The 19459-nt window shown below is 37.7% G+C and overlaps 1 protein-coding gene across 1 annotated transcript in view; it reads right to left on the bottom strand.

The window, feature by feature from the left end:
- LOC124166108 overlaps positions 1–19459 on the bottom strand; it is a 44392-nt gene that overhangs the window by 7141 nt on the left and 17792 nt on the right. The window contains exons 6-10 of the mRNA XM_046543752.1: positions 15522–15633; positions 12446–12589; positions 10810–10934; positions 7696–7949; positions 3099–3243 (exon numbers count right to left, since the gene is read on the bottom strand). Coding sequence (XP_046399708.1) covers positions 3099–3243; positions 7696–7949; positions 10810–10934; positions 12446–12589; positions 15522–15633 — 780 coding nt within the window. The remainder of the gene's footprint in view (positions 1–3098; positions 3244–7695; positions 7950–10809; positions 10935–12445; positions 12590–15521; positions 15634–19459) is intronic.

Below are 19459 nucleotides of genomic sequence, written 5' to 3'. Positions count from 1 at the left end.
CTCCTCTCATTTTATCAAAAGATGTATGCGGGAAAATGGTCAGTAGGGAGAAAGAGGGAAGGGTGAAACACGATTCTATTATTTTCTGGTAATTTGATATTTTTTTCAAAGCTGAGGTCTTCGTAATACGATCCCTGCACGAGCAGGGACCTTTTTTTTGTTTTCGGGGAAGAGGAAATCGTCTGAGGGGGTGGGGCGAACGCTGAATGGATGGGGATAGCGGATCGTGGGAAATGCGCCAATGTTGCTATCCCACGGAACTGAGGTTCTCCTGATAGGGGACACCTGGGATTTTCGGATTTTTTTCATCGGATCAATTTCGGTTCCCCACGTCGAACTCTTTTCACCGCTCGAACCCGTGAATTTGATGTATTTCGTCAGCTTGCCTAAAACGGCGCTGCATGCACTAGATGACTAGAGTTCTCATTTTTCCGAGTCAACTACCAACGACGTGCGAGCGACAGTGTATGACGCGAAATTCAAAGTATTCGAGGTATTCGAGACGGTACCTTTGGCATAACTATTCGAGATCTCGAATATCGAATACTTTCTATTATTCGAGGTATTCGAGTATTCGCGGATACTATTCGCACATCTCTAGGTAGGACGAATCAATTGCGTTTTCTTGAAGGAACTCCAATCAGAATCATTGGTGAATGTAATTCCTAGTGCTATATGGTTTCCTTTACAGGTCCGTAACTGCTCAACATTATTAACCTTTGGAATGAGAACTATCGTAATAATCTAAGGTTCCACATACGTAATTTCTTAAATAGATCAATTTTATCTGATTAAAAAGAAAATTATGAATGATATTTTGCAGCGATTATGCTGTCCGTCTATGTAGCATGCTGCCTATTTGTCATCAACTTGTCGCCATTTCCTACCAAGTTAATTTCTCCAGTAAAGTTTTTCAGAACAATTTTACCCTTTTTCGTTTCGTAAATGAGCAGTGACGGAAACTTTTCTTAGAGATAGAAAAAGATATAAATTAAGTGAAGAATTTTACTTTCAAACTTTAGGCTTCAGTATTCTACAATTAGTGATTTTAATACAGTAATTTTGTTGGAAAGGGACAGAATGTGAGACTAGCTGATCTACTAAGTACAATCCTAGGAATAACCTATGTAATGGTAATCCTTAATCGCGCACGCACCACGGCGCTTATTTTTAAATATAGGAAAGGCTTATCTTGAGGTATTTATCAACTATTTTTCTAGTGCGTACTTTTTTCAAGCAAATTGTGGCATCAACATGTATATGATAGTGCTACAAATTGGCCCTATTTACACTATTTTGGAAGTACGTGAGAATCACTTACGGCCTGCAAGTTTTACTCCAGGTAACCTACTTCTCGTCCCTGGCTGGTAAAGTTGCGATAAAGATGTAGGGCAAGACGAGGTGCAGGACCTATTAGCTGACCAAAACTATGGCCCGGGAGCACCCGATTCAGCGTTAAGAGCTGAGGGAGCGGCTAAATTATGCGCAAAGTATTTTACCTCCCTAATAGATGCGCAAAGTATTTCCCTCCCTAAAAAAGGGCGAATATTGGTTTAAATTGACTTTCAATTTAATCTCTCTCCGTTGTTGTCATTGGAAACCTTACCAATGGAGGCATTCATGGATAGGGAAAAGTCGTACTATTAAGTCACTCTTTAAGTTGGTTGTCCTTAATAATATAATAATGGCCGAAATATTAAAATTGAAGCAGTAACTAATTTATTATAACAAAAAGAAGATTAATGCGACATGATCACTAAATATGTTAGTGCTATCGTAAAAATTGAAGCCTCTCCTAGATATGTAAACAGTAAAAATAGAGACACATACTGCTAGCAACGATGAGGCCTAGCGATTTTTTTTGGCAATCAAAATTCCATTTTTTTTCCGAAGAAACATTTTCATCGGTGTAAATATATTTATCCAATTAACAAATTGATAATTAATGAAGAAGAAAGCTTATGGAGCTATCTTTATCAGCTTCAACCTACGTAAAGAACTATTTAATGCCAATCAATTAAATATGGTGGAGACGACAGTGTCGTGTTTTTTTCCGGAAAATTGCCAGTTAATTTTTTTCAATTTATTAATTCTTATATATCGAACAAATATTTCAACAACTTAATATAAAGTCTCCTGAACGACGTTGAATCCCTAAAAAAAGTGTTACGAGCGAGTTGATTTCCGTGTTCCTAATGGCGAAATCGTGCCCCCAGCCGGCCTTATGGGGTTTACCATTGGAAGCCAGGCGTCATAGGTACCCACTCTTTTAACGGGTAAATATTTTCAATTATCTACTCCAGTCAACTAGGGGTACAAAAATAATCTAAAACGCCACGATGACTTAACAACATCTACGCTCGTTTACTCAACTGAACATCGTAATGATTTCCTATGTCTCACTCCCGTGTCACCATGACCCGTTCGTGAGTCGTTCCCGAGCGACCATGAAGATTCATACCTAGATAGTGATCATTCAAACTTAATGGTGGCCAGAAATCGACAATGGAGCGAAAGTGGCGCCGCTCGATTTGTTGCAAGACTTTTGCAAATGATAGTACATATTTGAAAAAGCACGACCTAGATTTCATAACATAGTTAACATAACACAGACCTGATGATGCAACTGCAATGAAATGAATCCTGGGTCACGCTTTTTCAAATACATGTATTAGTGAATCTAACAACGTTAATTCCTTTATTGCCCATGGTAAACTGTGCAGCGGATGTACAAACGAAATTGAAGGAGTCAACAAAAGAGCAGACTATTGTCTGTAAAAAAAATAAAATCCCAAAGTAATAAAATATCAAATAAATTCAGTTTTTTTTAAATTTACAACTGATAATTTTCCAGTTCTACCTCACAATGTTAATTATCCACCAACTAGTGATTGTTTTGAAGTTACCATAAGGTCATAATTCTGAAATAAACTTTTAAAATTAGGTACTCATAAACAAGCCACAGGCATTTACATCCAACTAACAAGTCACGCATTTTCACGCATATTACACATTTCAGCATTTGGATGTTCCTTGTCACTAGCAGAATAATGAGCAACAATAGAAACAATGTAGTATACAAGGAAAAAAAAACTTACCATATATTTTTACAGATGGAGAGTTGCATAAAACATTGCTTTCATTGTCTCCTTTCATGTGACCATGTGCCCAGCCAGTAGGTCGAAAAGCAATGATACTCGTGAAAGCAGAACTTTTCATTGATTTTAGGTGATCCAATAAACACTGAAAACACAAGAATAGAAAACAACTGTTAAAAGACATTTAAGTGCACTAACAACTACTTAATACGGGCAATAAGATGGAATAATACTAGAAATTGCTGACATTGTTACCTTTTCTCCTCAACCAGTACATTGTAATGATCCTGATACTCAATGGTTCCAGACATACATGTGTGATTCTAACTCAATACTCAAATAAAAATATTTTATCATGGCTCAATCAACCAAGAAACCATTACCAAAACAATCACTACCACATAAAAAAGCATACTGCCATAAGATCTTAAGCCTACTTACAGTTTTTATTATATAATGAAATTACAAAAAAACATATACAATTAAGAGTTATAAAAACACCTACACCCAGCAAAAACCACAACAAGAAGAATGATTCGACACTTAAATTGGCAATTAGAATATAAAATGAAATAATATACAGTAAAACTATGATTTTACGCAGTTGGAGGGACCGAAATATGGGCACTGTGTAAAATCAAAGTGTGTAAAATCAAGATTTGGCATTGATGAGGAGTATACTTTTCAGGATAACATTAGCTCATTATCTTTAGAAGGCTTAAAATAGCATACCATAGGTAAGCACGCAGGACCCGGGATATTCGGAAATTCAGATTTTTCCGGTGTTTTGATCTCTTTTTTAAAGTTAGCTACAGTGCAACCTCGATATAACGACACCCCACGGTGCACTAATAAACACTCGCTATAGCGAATTGTCGCTTTACCGGAGGTGGAGCAAATAATAGCCAATATACCTGTTGCGAACAGATATACAGGAACAGGAGTGGTGCGGCTACAGATAAACGTCTATCCGATAAACGTAAGCATAAATCCAGATGAAAGGCGATGTTTTTTTGCATCACTAAATTTCCTTACTCAAACAACGACTTACTATTCAAACAATTTATAAGCGCCGCACTGAATAAAAATCATGGAAAGCATTGTTTCGTCAATCATTATGCCAATGCACAACAGACGAAGCCATTTTTCTATGCACTTAATTAGTTCATTTACGTGATTAATCTATTATTTTGGTAGTTTCCACTGAAAATTCAAAAATTAACTGATAAAACAGTATCGCGGTTATTTAATGCCTCAAACGTTTCCATTGGTGTGTGTATATTGTTTCGACTGTACGTTAAGAGGCAGTGAAGTGAAATAACGCATTACATTTGTTTCTACAGGCGAAAACGGTGGAAGGTTGTATAACGTTCCCGCCTTGGAAGACTTTTTCTATCAGATAATGTAATATCTTCATAATCTACGGTAAAAAGTTTGCTAAGCTTGAAAAATGATGTAATTAAAATTGCCGTTGTTGAAAAAAAGTTTCTTTTTGAGTGTTACGCTCGCGACGTATTTGAAATAATACACCGAGTTTACCACGGCACTGCAAACGAGAGTAAGTTGTTCTGTGTGCCCTTCCAGCGGCCACCAGGGGATGCTCGGCTACCCACGTGACGAAAGAGAGCGCCGGTACGACTCCGACCACTGACGTGAATAGTTCACCCTTGTAAGTCTGCAACGGAGAATAAATACGTCCATCCGGACAATTCACGCTGAGTATCATTGCTTCGTACATCCTACATCATCGCTAAGGCGCACTACCTACCTTTAGAGGCCTCATTGCGAGAAATACCTCATACTGCAAGGGTTTTGTCGGGGAGTTGTATGTAAAAAAGTTCCGTTTCGTCTATGTTATATGACGCGGGGAGTACTTCTAAAGATACTTATGATCGGAGTCCTTTCTTCCACGACTTCGGGTTTACACCGCAGGCATCACCAGCAATTATGAGGGGAGATAACGCTTTGGTGCTTCGCATTAGTATAAAACTTCCGCACTCTTAAAATTCTCGATTCACAATCTATCCCTGAAATACTCCACTTTAGGCTTAGGCGCAGCTCCTTTCTCAGAAGTTCCCGCAGAATGGAGAGGGCAAAACCACCCGAACAAAGCTCCTTATAACTCTTCGTCGTCTACATTCCTTGGGCGCTTTTGTTTTTTTTAATTTTGCAGAGCGAATAGGAAGATAAATTAATGGTTGTTGGCTCTCTTTCGTCACGTGGGTGGCCGAGCATCCCCTGGTGGCCGCTGGAAGAACACACAGAACAACTAACTCTCGTTTGCAGTGCCGTGGTAAACTCGGTGTATTATTTCAAATACGTCGCAAGCGTAACACTCAAAAAGAAACTTTTTTTCAACAACACCATGAATGTTTCACCAGGAAGATAAATTAATTTCGACACTCTCATATTACTCCTTTATCTTTATTTTTTCGCTTAGACGTGTTTGGTTTTTTTTGGCCATGGTGACTGCCATCAAATGCTTTCTATTCACGCAACTCACGGACGTGCGGGTATGCTGTCGACTGCTTTCCGCCGCCCGAGGAACAAAAGAAGATGAAGCATTGGCGAATGTTAATGCCACAATACTTTCACCAAAATTAACTACTTATTTATCGAACGACAGTTTACCACATAGAGACTGAGCACCCCATTAACTTCATTTCTAACAGATCGCTAGCAATTACAGAGGTTAAGGAGTCTTGATGAAAGTCTTCCGGCGGTGAAACCCTCACTATGGCGAGAGCCAACACCAAAAGGGTCTCGTAAAAACGAATTTTTTAACACGCTTATTATAGGGTCAATTGACGGTGCATCGCCGATCTCTCGTTATAGCGGGGGTGTCGCTATAGCCCGTACTCGCTTTAACGAGGTTCCACTGTATTTAAATAACGGCGCATCTACCGTCATGCCGCCAGTGACGAATAAAAAAATATTAATAGTCCGGAACAATTTTCCTTCTTTATAATTTATACGCATTAAAAAAGCATTTCCCCATGAAATTTTAGCATTAGTAGATTGACTCTTCCGGGAATAGCTTCTCTGTCGGCATTCTTCCGCGAATTCAGCGCCGCGACCTTCGACTCACAAGCCGTGTGACTCAGCTTCACGTAATATTTTGCTTCCCCATATCTGATAACAACACCGGACACTTTTTGTATTTCGATTTAATGGTACTAAGCCATTCCTGAGTTTAAATGAGAGACTGCCTTACCACTCACGTCTTGAATTTGACTTCAATGATTACATGACGATTGACGACGCGAGTCATTCTCTGAAGGCATTTACTCCCGTTCCGTTAAAAAATAAACGCTTGCCACCTAGCGGAGTTAAACTAATAGCTATTCAAGTTCCAATCATATTTCATTTAAACACACTGACAATGAGATACAAGTTGAGTCAGTTCTGATACGTGCGCCGCGCAAGCAACTTTCCCTCGCCTCCATTCGTCCCGCAGATGTGGGGTTAGCCCGCGGAAAGAGACAACGCATGCTGCTTTTACCATCGTGTTGAATCACCATCGACATACGTCCATACTAGAAGTACGACTATCTTTTTTGGATCACCTTGGAAGCCAAAATTTTGGCACGGGAGGATTTTTAACGGCTCATTTCGCCGTTATATTTCGCTGGGGCGACGGAAAACATAGCGTTAGCAAAATTCTAGAAAACCCTCCGTTTGGGATAGGTATTCCGTAGTTCATAATTCCGGATTAACGACCATCTACTGTAATTACAATAAATATGTTATAAACAGCGTCGATCAATAAGTCGAATAATAAACGAAAGGTGATAATGTTAATATCTCCGGCGATCATCTGTCTTAATCATAAGTAGTTACACATACACGGCGATTGCCGTAAGTTTTAGGTTTCGATATCCTTCTACGGCAAATTTGAACTAAGAGCGATGTTCGCGTTCGTAAAGGAGCCTGAAATATTACTTAAGAGGGCGCAGGGGGAAGCAATAATTAGATTCGCGATGTTTTTAATTTCACGCTCAACAGCGCGACGTCATTTCAACTGCGTAAAATCAAGATTAGCAGCCTCTTTGGGGCTGAGGTAATGCTGCGCAAAATCAAAAAACAGCGTAAAATCAAGAAAAGATGTAAAATCGAAGTTTCACCATTGCAATTCCCTATGCTTTCCGGCCGGACTTGAGTGCCGCTGCGTAAAAACGAGACTTGATGTAAAATCAAAGTGCGTAAAATCGAAGTTTTACTGTATGTGGTATTAGGAGAGCCAGGTTACGATTCAGTCATCATATGAGGCAGATGAAAAGGCAAGCGGAGCTGTGGCAAGGGCAAAGGCAAGATAATTGTGGAGCACCATATGCCAGCATTGAATGATCCATTGGTGGATAGATGCTATGTTATAGGTTCATGTCTAAAGTCATAGCAATTACATGAGCAATAGAATGGAGGGAAAAGTTGGGGGAAAAGTCCACAAAGGAAGAACAACGGAGTATATACTTGCGACTTATAAAGGAAAACAAAAGGTGGAAGAACACTCATGAACCGAAGGAATAAGCAGGGTAATAGGAAAAATATGATTAAGTTGGTAGAAGTTCACACCAAGTGTATTAATAAGGACAATTACCGCTTGCTTGATCTTGGCCATGGGCAGCACGTGAATTTGGGCAGTCTCCTTCACCATGGTCAGCATGTTCAACGCCCCAATCAGGTTCAGCTCCCTTGCAGCGCCTCCTTCAGAAATGTCTGGACTGTCTTTGTCGAGAAGGCGCAGCTCTTGCAATCCTCCCCTAACACACTCCAGAACTCTTCTCTTCTCAGGCGGAGCCCAAATCTTGAACTGAAACCTTTCTGCAATGGCTGCAAATACCCTCTCCTTACCTGAAAATCAAACAACTACGTCACAATACACACAAAAGAGATGATAAGAGCCTTTTTCGTCAGTCAAAAGGCATATACTTCCCCCTCAAAGAGATGGTAGAATTACCAATTGCAACAATGGTATGTATTTCTAAATATGACCCAGTGGATAATCAGTGAAGCCAAAATTCAAACAAAGACGTACACGAGGGCCTCTAATACAAATATACAAGGTGTGATCAAAAAAAGACCAGAATGATTATATAACATGTTCATTTTGACGGATACAGCTAAATCAAACTTGTCACCCTCCAAGTACATGCGTTGGCAGACGACACACCTTTACCAATGATTCTTCCAGCTCTCGAATCCTGCCTGATAAGCTGCCTTAGGGATTCTCTACAGGTACGCCATACAATAAGTTTTAATGTCTGCAATAGAGTTGAATCGGTGGCCTTTCAAGGTTGATTTAATCTTTGGAAACATAAAAAGTCTAATAGTGCCACGTCTGGAGAGTAGGGTGGCTGCGGGATCACGGAAGTTCTGGTTTTGGCAAAAAACTCTTGTTATGATTAGTGTGAGAGTCAGCGAGTTATCATGGTGGAAACGCCATCATGATGGACGAATATTGATGCAACAAGCGTCATTCCCAAAATGTCTATCAAAATTGTCTGACACAATCCAAAACTAATATTCACTTCTTCGGCCACCTCCCTAACAATTACACGGCAATTTTCCTGGACCAAACCATTCACCAATTTGACATTTTGGGGTTAGTCGATGTGGAAAAGAAATAGAGCTGCTGCTGCGTAATGATTCGACATAAACAAACTTAACACCTTTCATTTTAGTCCTCAGATACGTCGCAATATGGCGCACTTTGCTTTGCTTCGATCCGTTTAATGGTTTGCGCAGAATAAAATCAGTCCTGTCTTTTATTGATCACACCTTGTATAGATAGGGATAAAATTTCAAGAACAATTTCTGGATTTAGAATTTTACATATTTCAGGACCTCAAAACTACAAATTAAATTGAATTTGGTGGTTTCTGATGATACTTTATGGAATTTTCTCATTTCAGATGAAAAAATTAAACTTTGTTTTTCCACAGAATGTTTTTATTAGTACACTACCATGGTTTATACACTCCTCGTCACCCTCAGGTGTTATCCAAAGTTTAATTTTTTCATCCAAGACAAATTAAAGTTTAAGAAAATGTTAATAATGCACAAAAAACTAACTGTTCTGATTCAAATATTTTGGTTCATGGACTGTATTTGCTAATTTTTACCCTAAAAACAGAAAAAAATTACGGAGGAAAATAAATTCACTCTTTGGAGCTCCGTATAAGTATTAAAGGAAATGGAATTTTATGCTAAATAAATGCCACATTCACCAGTTCATTGATAAATCACTATAAGTGACACTACAGTGACAGGTTTTCTCAAAATAATTAACAAACATTCAGAGCTCATAACATCTAGCTGTAAATACTGTGACATAGGATTTCTTTTGAACAATAAGACCTATGTCAGGATAAGGGTTGATTAGAATGGAATGTTCTACTGATGTAGCCAACAAGAGACCATTTTAAGCTCCTTTCTTTGTCTTTCAAGAATTATAGCTGATTATTTATGACATTAGCATCAAGTCACAGCAAAAGCATTGACATTTACATTAGGAAAATCAAATGAATACCTAAAAGTGCATTTGGCAATTCACCCAGGCATATAGTATCACTTGAGTGATTCATACCAAGCACAGCTACCAAGGGTAGGAAGGTATATGAAGTAATAGAATAGAGTTGCATGATATATTAATTGTGAAAAATGTGAATTTATAGCCAAACTCGACAGTCACTGCAGAACGAGAAGTACCTCATTTCATCTAATATAACACCCCACTCATTTTTAATGCAATGAAAGCCCTGTTGAACTATGTAGGCACTGTAGGTGCTCAATAAGTTTTGTCCTCGTGGCGTAAAACTGATTAAATATTCATTATATGTATGTACTATTAATAAAAGTACCTGACATGATGATTGATGTTTTCAACTGCATTCTCATTAGTCTATTTTAAATTAATGCTTTAAATTTTATCTTATGTTGAGCACAGGAAATGAATAATATTTTCTTAATGAATAATTTTTCTTTTTCTCAGTAAACTTTTGAAAGAGAGGAGAAGGAGTACCCATTTTTCTACTAACAAAAAACAACCCATTGATTAAAACAGAAATTCCCGTTGATTTACAAAATTCAAAGGTTTGATTTTTATCCAAGAAAATAATTTTTTTTTATCTTTGCACTGCCACTTTGGAAGGGCTTTCATAAACATGATGAATTACTGTAGTCAAGATTATAAAATTATAGCTAGATGCTGTTTTTTAAGCATCATTCCAAAGGTTTAATAATATAACTTTGATTGAACATGAGTTTAATTCGTATTCATCTATTTCACAAAAACAAAGTACTCATCTTGATGGCAACACTTTGAATTCTCAAAAGCACATTTTCCACATTGGTGGATAGCAAACTAAAGTCGACAACAGTTTGAAAATACATTACAATAAAACATCTCAAGTAACCTTCAAAAATGATGAAATAGCAATTGATTTTGTCCGCAGTGCTTTCATTTCTATCTTGCCTAATTGGTCACTCATGCCACTAACTCTCTCACGTAAGACCCTATGTTACTCTTCTCCCGGTCATTTTGAGGAAATTAAAGAAGGAATTACATTCAGAGATAGAAGGTACAAACTTTTCTTATCTTTACTGAATTATTTTGACACCAAAAAAATATAAAAATATTTTATCACAATTTTTAAATTAGCAATGAAAATAAATTAAAAATAAAAGCTACAGATGGAGATCATATACAAACCTATAGTGTATGTACCACAAACAATCAAAGTCTTGGGATTTTTTGAGACAGCACTTTCAACAATGGACAATACATTGTCAATGACTCGTTCTTGTGATGGAAACGTGTATGTAGGATTACAATACCTGAAAAAAAAAAAAGGGTTCAGTAAGTATAAAAATAGCATATGAGTTTTTTTTTATGATTGTGCAGTAACCAAGAAAAATTCCAGAATTTTGGTACATTTTAGAAATGAGCCCATATTTTTGTTTACAGGCGGTCCCCGACTTTCGTACACAATGCGTTCCCGAAAACTTGTACGAAAGTCGAATGTACGAAAGTCGAACCATTGACTTCCATACTAATTAGGGGCTACGTTCCAAAAGAGCGGAATATACGTACTAAAACCTTTTTTTCATGGATTTTATTTCAATTCACTAAATTTTAATAATATGTTGATAAAACTCCTCAAATCATCTAATATCTTTCGAAAATACGCAGAAAATGCAAATAAAAGTTTGAAAAACAAGAACTCCGTTGGCTATCGAGTGAAACTTCCTCTTGGTGTTTAAGTTGACATTCCACTTATTACGTCCACTATAAATAAAAAGACATATCAAGAAGTATAATAAAATATAGTTGTTGAACCCGCACTCTAGATACCTTTTCATTTTTACACCAAAATTCGACGTTTGGCAGGTGACATTCGTGATTGCGTATATTTCGCATGTTATTAAAAAAAGACAAAAGACAAACGGAATTCGGACAATATATTTCGTGAATATTTTCGGGAATATTTCGTGCAATATCATTGCTGAAGGTGTATATGAATTAAACAGCACTCAAACGAAAAAACACAATTAGAAAGAAGATCTTACTAGTTTTAATGAAAGCTATTTGATGATGTCTAGTCAACTTCTTTTGAAAAATATCTTCAATGAAGGCTTTCTTCTTCTCTTGATAAAGAAGCCTATAGCAGGCAGTCTCTCTCCCAAATAAATCACCTAGATTAGAGTCACGAATTTAGCGTACGAAAGTCAAGTAAAAGGTGTCAATTTTGAACGTAAGAAAGTGCGAATTGTACGAAAGTCGAGTGTACAAAAGTCGAGGACCACCTGTACACAATGATTAAATATGAATATATTGAATAAAAACTTCTGGCCTTTATCACCGTGCCAATTTTTGGCTGGCCCCAACGGTGACAAAGCCCAAAGGTTTTTATTCAACATGATGAGTAACCGCGAAAGTTTAAACAAAGAATTATGAATATATGTACATCAAAAAAGATCCCTTGGCTGCGTTCTATGTCCTACTCAATGGGTGATTCATAAAACTAGAAAAACCATCTACAGCACTTAAGCAGGGATCAAGGAACCTTTGAAAAATCTCTCCCACAGCCCAGATTTGATCAAGTGCCCACGGGATGAGAGGAAAACACCACAGCCACTTAATCAGCACGATCCTGCTTCAAGCATCACACGAAGGTGAATAGATAAGGAATTATTTCTGTATTTCATAAGTGGATATTAACTGGAGGACTAATGAATAAAATAGATAATCAAAATTTAATTTAACATTAACCTATTTTGCGATTTGATCACAATAACTCGTTTGTGAAATTAAATAAATAGAGAGAAGTAAATGAATTAACTCTTACGTTGTATCAAGATATAGATTTTTAACATGAACATTCCAAAAGGCGTGAAATGATTCCATTCCCAGATGAGCTCTGAAGTCACCAACATGAAGATGAGTTTCTCCCGTCGGTAACTGGAAAAGGAGCATGATGGAACCAGGACAACTGCAACAAGAAACACCCACAGTGAGACTTGGAATGCAAATCAACACAAAGTATGTAACTCTTACAAAATAAAACTTATCAAGGAAAATTTACAAGGAAACAGGCAATAGAGAAGTTAACAAACAAAGAAGAAACTTAAAACAGAGCAAATAATTAACTTCTAAAATAGAATTGGAAGGAAATAAAAAATATTCACTCTAAGCCTGGCTGACACTTTCTCACAGATATTCACAGTCCTGAAAAAAAAAATGAACCATCTTCTCGAGGATAAAGGTAGGACTTATCCCTAAAATCATGCCTTTGAAGAAGTGATGACTCTGTGCAAACTCCACTGCTGTCGGTGTCAAAATGATGTGCCGCTGTACTTTGCAAATTTATATCTGGACTTCAGTGCATGCCATAATAATGAATAATACATCATTTTATTCTCAATTCTGATTCATTTTTTGTTTTATGAAATATTTTAAAATGTGGACACGCAAGTGCAATAAATGACTCCGCGCACCATAAAATTACCCGTTTTATCAACTTCATGAAATTTGTAACTCAACCTAGGGAATACTACTATGATTACAACATTCATCTTCCACAAAAAGTTGCAAACATTAATGTAGATTAATAAAATGGCTTTTGCATATTTTTAGAATGCATATTTTGTTGTAAAATAACGAAACTTAAATGTTTAAACTCTATCTAGTCCTACAGTTTACCCCGAAAGAAAAAATAAAATTGATAGAAACACTTCTTAATTTACATGCAATTATGCTATGATCCATAATCTATAAATATATTGACATTTGTGAATGTCACTAACTTCTATTAATGTCATGTTGCCAAACGGTGCCACGCCGGGCCAGTGCCAGTTACCTGGAACAAAGTTTCGCGCACAAGACGTGGCAACACAGCATTCGTTTGCTGTAGTGTATTTTTTTAATGCCCATATATAATCTATACTACCAAAAAATCATGTATTTTTGGATCATAGAAAAATTGCAATGCTGCACCTTGCATAATCTAAAAGGTAGAAATTAGAGTGAGCTGGTCAGATTACTCACTTTCCACCCAGACTCAGAGCCTTTTGTCATTTAAGGTCCCTGAGAAGGAATAATAAGGCTGGGGTAGGTGATGACCAGCTGACTGCAGGATGACCTCTGAGTGAACATCACCATGTGGTATTTTTTTAGTGTACCTCCCCCCCCCAAGAAATTCCTCCCAAAAATCCTCTGAACTTATCCGCATAACTTTTCACACTAAGGACTTTCATGCAAAGGCCTTCAGCTCAAAGGCTTGGAGACTCTAGGTCTCCGAAATCTGCCATGCCAGGACATCAAGACTTAAAGAGCAAGTATGGCAGAGGAATACCTGGATCTGGAAATCCAGGGGAAAGCTGGTGCCGAGGCATAATCTGCAATTTAGAATGAGAAGTAGCCCACTTTTCACCAATCAAAACACTCTACCCCTCCAAGACCTCATCCTACCACGTCTTTCCCCTCCTTGACTTCCAATGGACTGCTAGAATGTCTATCACCCCCACATCGCAACGGTCACCACCAAGAAGATTGAATAGAAGGAGCTCGCCAGCATGCTGCCCTCCCCCAACCCCTGCTTGGACGACGAGAACTGTCCCGGAGTTTCCTGTCAACGAGGCCGCTGCTGGGAACATTGGCTCAGATCTGTATTTTTGAAGACGGCTCAGCCTCCTCCTCCTCCTGCTCGTCACCACCGAAGTAACCTCCCCTCCGTCGTTGGCCATTTCCCCCTCCACTCTCGCCCTCTGTCTTTTTCTCTGACAGCGATTCTCAACTACGTTTTAGGTGCTGACACACTCACCTACTATACTTAGTTTTCCGTATTGGTTAAGGTTAGTTTTGAGATTATTAGCTATAAATGGTTATTATTTTTATACTTCTTATATTGAATATATCTACCTACAAATGCTAGTTAATTGAACATTACATGTAATTTTGATACAATTGTTTCTCTCGGTGGTTATTATTCTTAAAGCACTGTAGGAACAAGTGACTTTGTACGCAGTCACGCACACGGGTGTAAAGTTAAATACACCAACGGATGAAGTTTGCCATGAAAAAATATTTCACTTAGTCAGGATTTGAACCGGGATACGATAAGGAATTTTTGTTATTATTCTTGTTTTTGTGGAGTTTTTTCCCTCACCTGATCAGTGACAAATGAAAGGAGTTCCCTCTGTCTGGGCTTACGTTATGAATTGCCAAGATTTGACAACATAACGCCACAACCAACCAGAAAAACTAATTGCAGGTATCCAAAGGCAGGAAATTATTCTTACTAGAAACCATGCAATAATTTCTAGATACAGCACAAATTGGAAACTACCTCTAAGCTGATCTTGTGATTCACTGATTTCAATTACTACCTCAACACATGTGATAAATCTGAATCTCAGAATATTTCGAGATAGGCATTAGAAATCACTTTCATGTATAATCTCTCTACCTTTTTAGTATCCTAAAATAATCCCAATCAATGGAAAATATTTAATGAAGTGATGATCTTACATGTAATTTACACTGTTTGCAAAATGTCACCGATGCCTTCTCCACAAAACTCTTTTCACAAAGAGAATTTTCAAGCATTTGCCCTCTTTATAGGTGATTTTCTGACCCTTCAGCAATATCTTACCTAGCAAACACATGGGTTGAGGCACAGTAGTTGAGAAGAGAAGAATTTTTCCACGACCTTCGACAATATTCCTAAGTCTACCCAGAAGACCTACATTCTCTGAATATTCCCGGTTAGTGGACACCATGTTAAGTCAACCAAAAAACCAGTTTCAAACTGGCATCTTTGGATTTTCATTACTAAAATTGAAATGCCTCATGTAAAGGCACTGGAGGCTTTTCTGAGTGGAATATTACTACATATTAATACAACAACAAAAATTTTGACTCACTGATTAGCATCCAATGCAGTGATAACAACACCATCAACTTTGATAGTTTGCCCAGGATCAATGCGCCTTATAAGTTCTGGTCTTACTCCAAGTTTTGAGGCCACAAGTTTGCCTGTAAGTTAATGCAATTAAAAAATCAGAATAGATATATTATAGCAGAAATATACATTATTAACATTGTGGACAATGGATCACTTATAGCAGATCACCAAGTACAGGGAAAACTCTTCACAATCACTCCTTTTTTCCAACCTCTCCATAGTCTTTTCTTTTATGGAAACAAAATGGTTTCCATAAAAGATAAGTCTTTAGGTAAAATGTATAAGTACCTTCTCACCTATATACTGAAATAAGTACAACAACAGCGCACTAGACTCCCAATAGGGTGGTTTCCTATTATTTTTTTATTGCCTTAATCGAAAGATTATTACTCCTGGAGTACGTATTTCACGCTTTTAGATTTTTAAATGACAATATCTATTTTTCGCGATTAAATGAAAAGTGAACGCGCGAAAACGCGACGCTCAAGTATGAATGCCGGGAAATATCTCCGTACGTCGTATTTCTGGGTCCCCCTCCCGCCCGGTGAGGTGACCTTGAGGCGAGGCTTAGCGCTGATACGTCGCAGGCTGCCAGCGGGTAGCTGAGTACCTAGCTGAATGGTAGCGCTTGGCTTAAAAAAGGTTTATTAATACCTTATCAAACGAAGAAAACTATCCGACCTTAGCCAGTTTTAATAGGTGATTATTAAGACATGTTTCCCTGAGCTCTGTGCCTCATGCATGCATTGGTAACCTCAGACGATGTATAACTCCTATCCTCTCGTGTAGAATCCTAGGTCCCTGTGACGTCACGTGGAGTGGAATCGCATGGGCGCCAATCTGGCCTTTTTCAAATGAGGATAAAATTTGACCCTTGCCATTCGTCTAAACCGGTATTTCAAAAACCAAATAATTTGTGTATTATGAATACACTAATGGTGGGTAACGAATCGCAATCAATGCCTTTCGTTTTCTTTGATGAAGGAAACTACCCTATTATCCAGGCTAACAATGGGGAGAGGCAGGAGGAACAATCGCAAAACACAGATAATCCAAACTTTCACCACTATTTCTTACATTTTTCATAATTCACGTAAATCAATGTGTATACAATTATTAACGCAAATAGTCCGTTAATATGTATTGCTTCAAGGACTCACTGTGAGCTTCCTTCTCCTGACTGTATGTATCTTGTTTCAATCATTATCACATCATCATCATCATCAAATTTCTGGAATACTTCAATGCTCCGTGTAAGTTTTTGTAAGCAAATTATCAAAAGGTTGTTTAACCCTAAAAGTGCCAGGCTGTAGGACCTACCCAGGGAAACATCATCGGTCATACCATTTGCCATTTTAAACAGCGCATCTTTCTTCAAACAAGCATCAATACATTAATTTTATTGACGGTAATAATAAATAAAGTCTGTGATGTACCTATATGTGTACTGCATAAAATGGAGAATGGCCTGTTGGAGAATCAACATTGAAAATAGCGGAAAATTACCTCCAATACAGTGCAACCTCGATAAAACGAGACCCCACGGAGCTCAAATAAACACTCGCTATAGGGAATTGTCGCTTTACCAGAGGTGGAGCAAATAATAATAATATTTTCAATACTTGTAAAGGAACAGGATTGGTGTGGCGTCAGTGACATTTCTATCTGATAAACATAAGCAAAAATCCAGACGAAAGGTGATGTTTTTTGCATCACTAAATTTCCTTACTTAAATAACAACTATGTATTCAAATAATATATGCGCCGTAGTGAATAAAAATAATGTAAAGCATTGCTTTATCAATCATTAATTATGCCAATAATCCACAACTGATGAAGCCATTTTTCTATGTACTTATTAGTGCATTTGCGTGATCATAATATTATTTTGGTATTTTTCACTGAAAATTCAAAAAATAACTGATAAAACTGTATCGCAGTTATTTGATGCCCCATATGCTTCCATTGGTGTATGTTTATTGTTCCTGTATGTTATGTGGCAGTTATGTGAAATAACATATCGTATATGTTTTTGCAGATGAAAAAGGTGGAAGGTTGTAGAATGATCCTGCCTCAGAAGACTTTTTCTATCATCCAATGTAATATCTTCATCATCTACACTGAACAGTCTACTAAGCTTGCATAATAATGTGATTATAATTGCAGATGTTTCAAAGAAAACGTCCATTTACACCGCAGGCATCACCAGCCATTATGAAGGGAGATGATGCTTTCTTGCTTTAAATTAGTATAATCAACCTTCCGAACACTTGAAGTCTTTGATTCTCGATCTATCACTGAAATACTCCACTTTAGCCTTAAGCATAGCTCCATTTTTCAGTAGTTCCTGTAGATTGAAGTGGGCAAAACGACCCGAATAAAGCTCCTAACTCTTCATGATCTGCATTCCTCGGGCGCTTTTGTTTTTATTTTAATTGTGAAGAGCGAATAGGAAGATAAATTAATTACGCCACTCTCATATTACTGTATTATTTTTGTTTTCTTGCTTATAAGTGTTAAGCGTTTTTTGGCCATGGTGTCTACCTTAAAATGCTCTCTATTCATGCGACTCACAGACATGCGGGTATGCTGCCGACTGCTTTCTGCCGCCCAAGGAACAAAAGAACATCGAGCATTAGCGAATGTTAATGCCACAATATTTTCACCAAAATGAACTACGTATTTATTGAACTTACAATAGTTTACTACACGAATTTGAGAATGAGCACTCAATGTTAACTTCATTTCAAACAGATCGCCAGCAATTACAGATATTAAGGACTCTTGGCGTAGGTTTCCCAGCGATGAGAACTCTCACTATGGCGAATGCCAACACCAAAAGGCCCTTGTAAAAACAAATTTATTTACATGCTAATCATTGGGTCAATTGACGGAGCCTCGGCTGTCTCTTGTAATGGAGGGGGTCTCACCATAGCCTGTACTCGCTTTAACGAGGTTCCACTGTACTTAAAGAAATTACTACCATTGTTTCTCTTAAATTCCTGTATTTGTAGATTTATAGTGATGGTGACTCTCACAAGGAGACATCACCAAACTGATGTTCGGGATCTGGATGCGAATGTTATTTCCCAAATTTGTAGTTGGTGTCCCGGGATCGATTCATGAATAGATGTACAATGGGTTAACTGATGCAAGGCAGAGGTGTGCATCGGTGCACATGATGAGCACATTACACGGAAATTCACGTGTACATTATATACGTTCTCTAATTCGCGTGATAAGGCACAATTCGGAGTTTCATTTAAAATCCATAAATTGTTATTAAATTAAAAAATCACGAAGTAACTACATAAAACGAATGGAGATAAAATGTAACACTGATTTCAAAAATTAGAAGAGAGAAAAAATATTGCCAACACTGGGACTCGTACCCGGGACACCAACTACATATTGGGGACTAACGCCCTAGACCGCACCGCCACGGCCACAGTTGGGAGGGAACGCAATCAAGGGATGTCATAGTGCGCGAAATCTTTACATGTGAATATCTCTCGAACCCGGGCCTATGTGGAAGAAAGCCGTGACACTTGTTCTACCTTACCTATATACAGAGATGGGCAGTATCGAAAATACTTGTATTTGAAATACGTATTTTCGATACTTTTGTAGTTTGTAATTTGTATCGGAAATACATTTTCTGAGAGTATTTTGTATTTTGTAACGAAAATACATCTAAAGAGTAGTTTGTATTTTTAAAATACATTCAAAATCAAAATACATGTAATGTTTTTGTGCATAAGTAGAAAGAGCGTGCGACGAGATGGCAGGGATCCCGAATGAGTCTGTATTAGCCTGCCAAGTATGGGACTATAAATTGCCCCTTAATTTACTTCTGTAGCACCCGCAGGCGCTTGTATACTTGCAAAACGTGGCCGC

This window comes from Ischnura elegans, chromosome 9, assembly GCF_921293095.1.
Source record: "Ischnura elegans chromosome 9, ioIscEleg1.1, whole genome shotgun sequence".
Classification (NCBI taxonomy): domain Eukaryota; kingdom Metazoa; phylum Arthropoda; class Insecta; order Odonata; family Coenagrionidae; genus Ischnura; species Ischnura elegans.
Note: the sequence above shows the minus strand (reverse complement) of the source record. Positions and strands in the feature narration are given on the sequence as shown.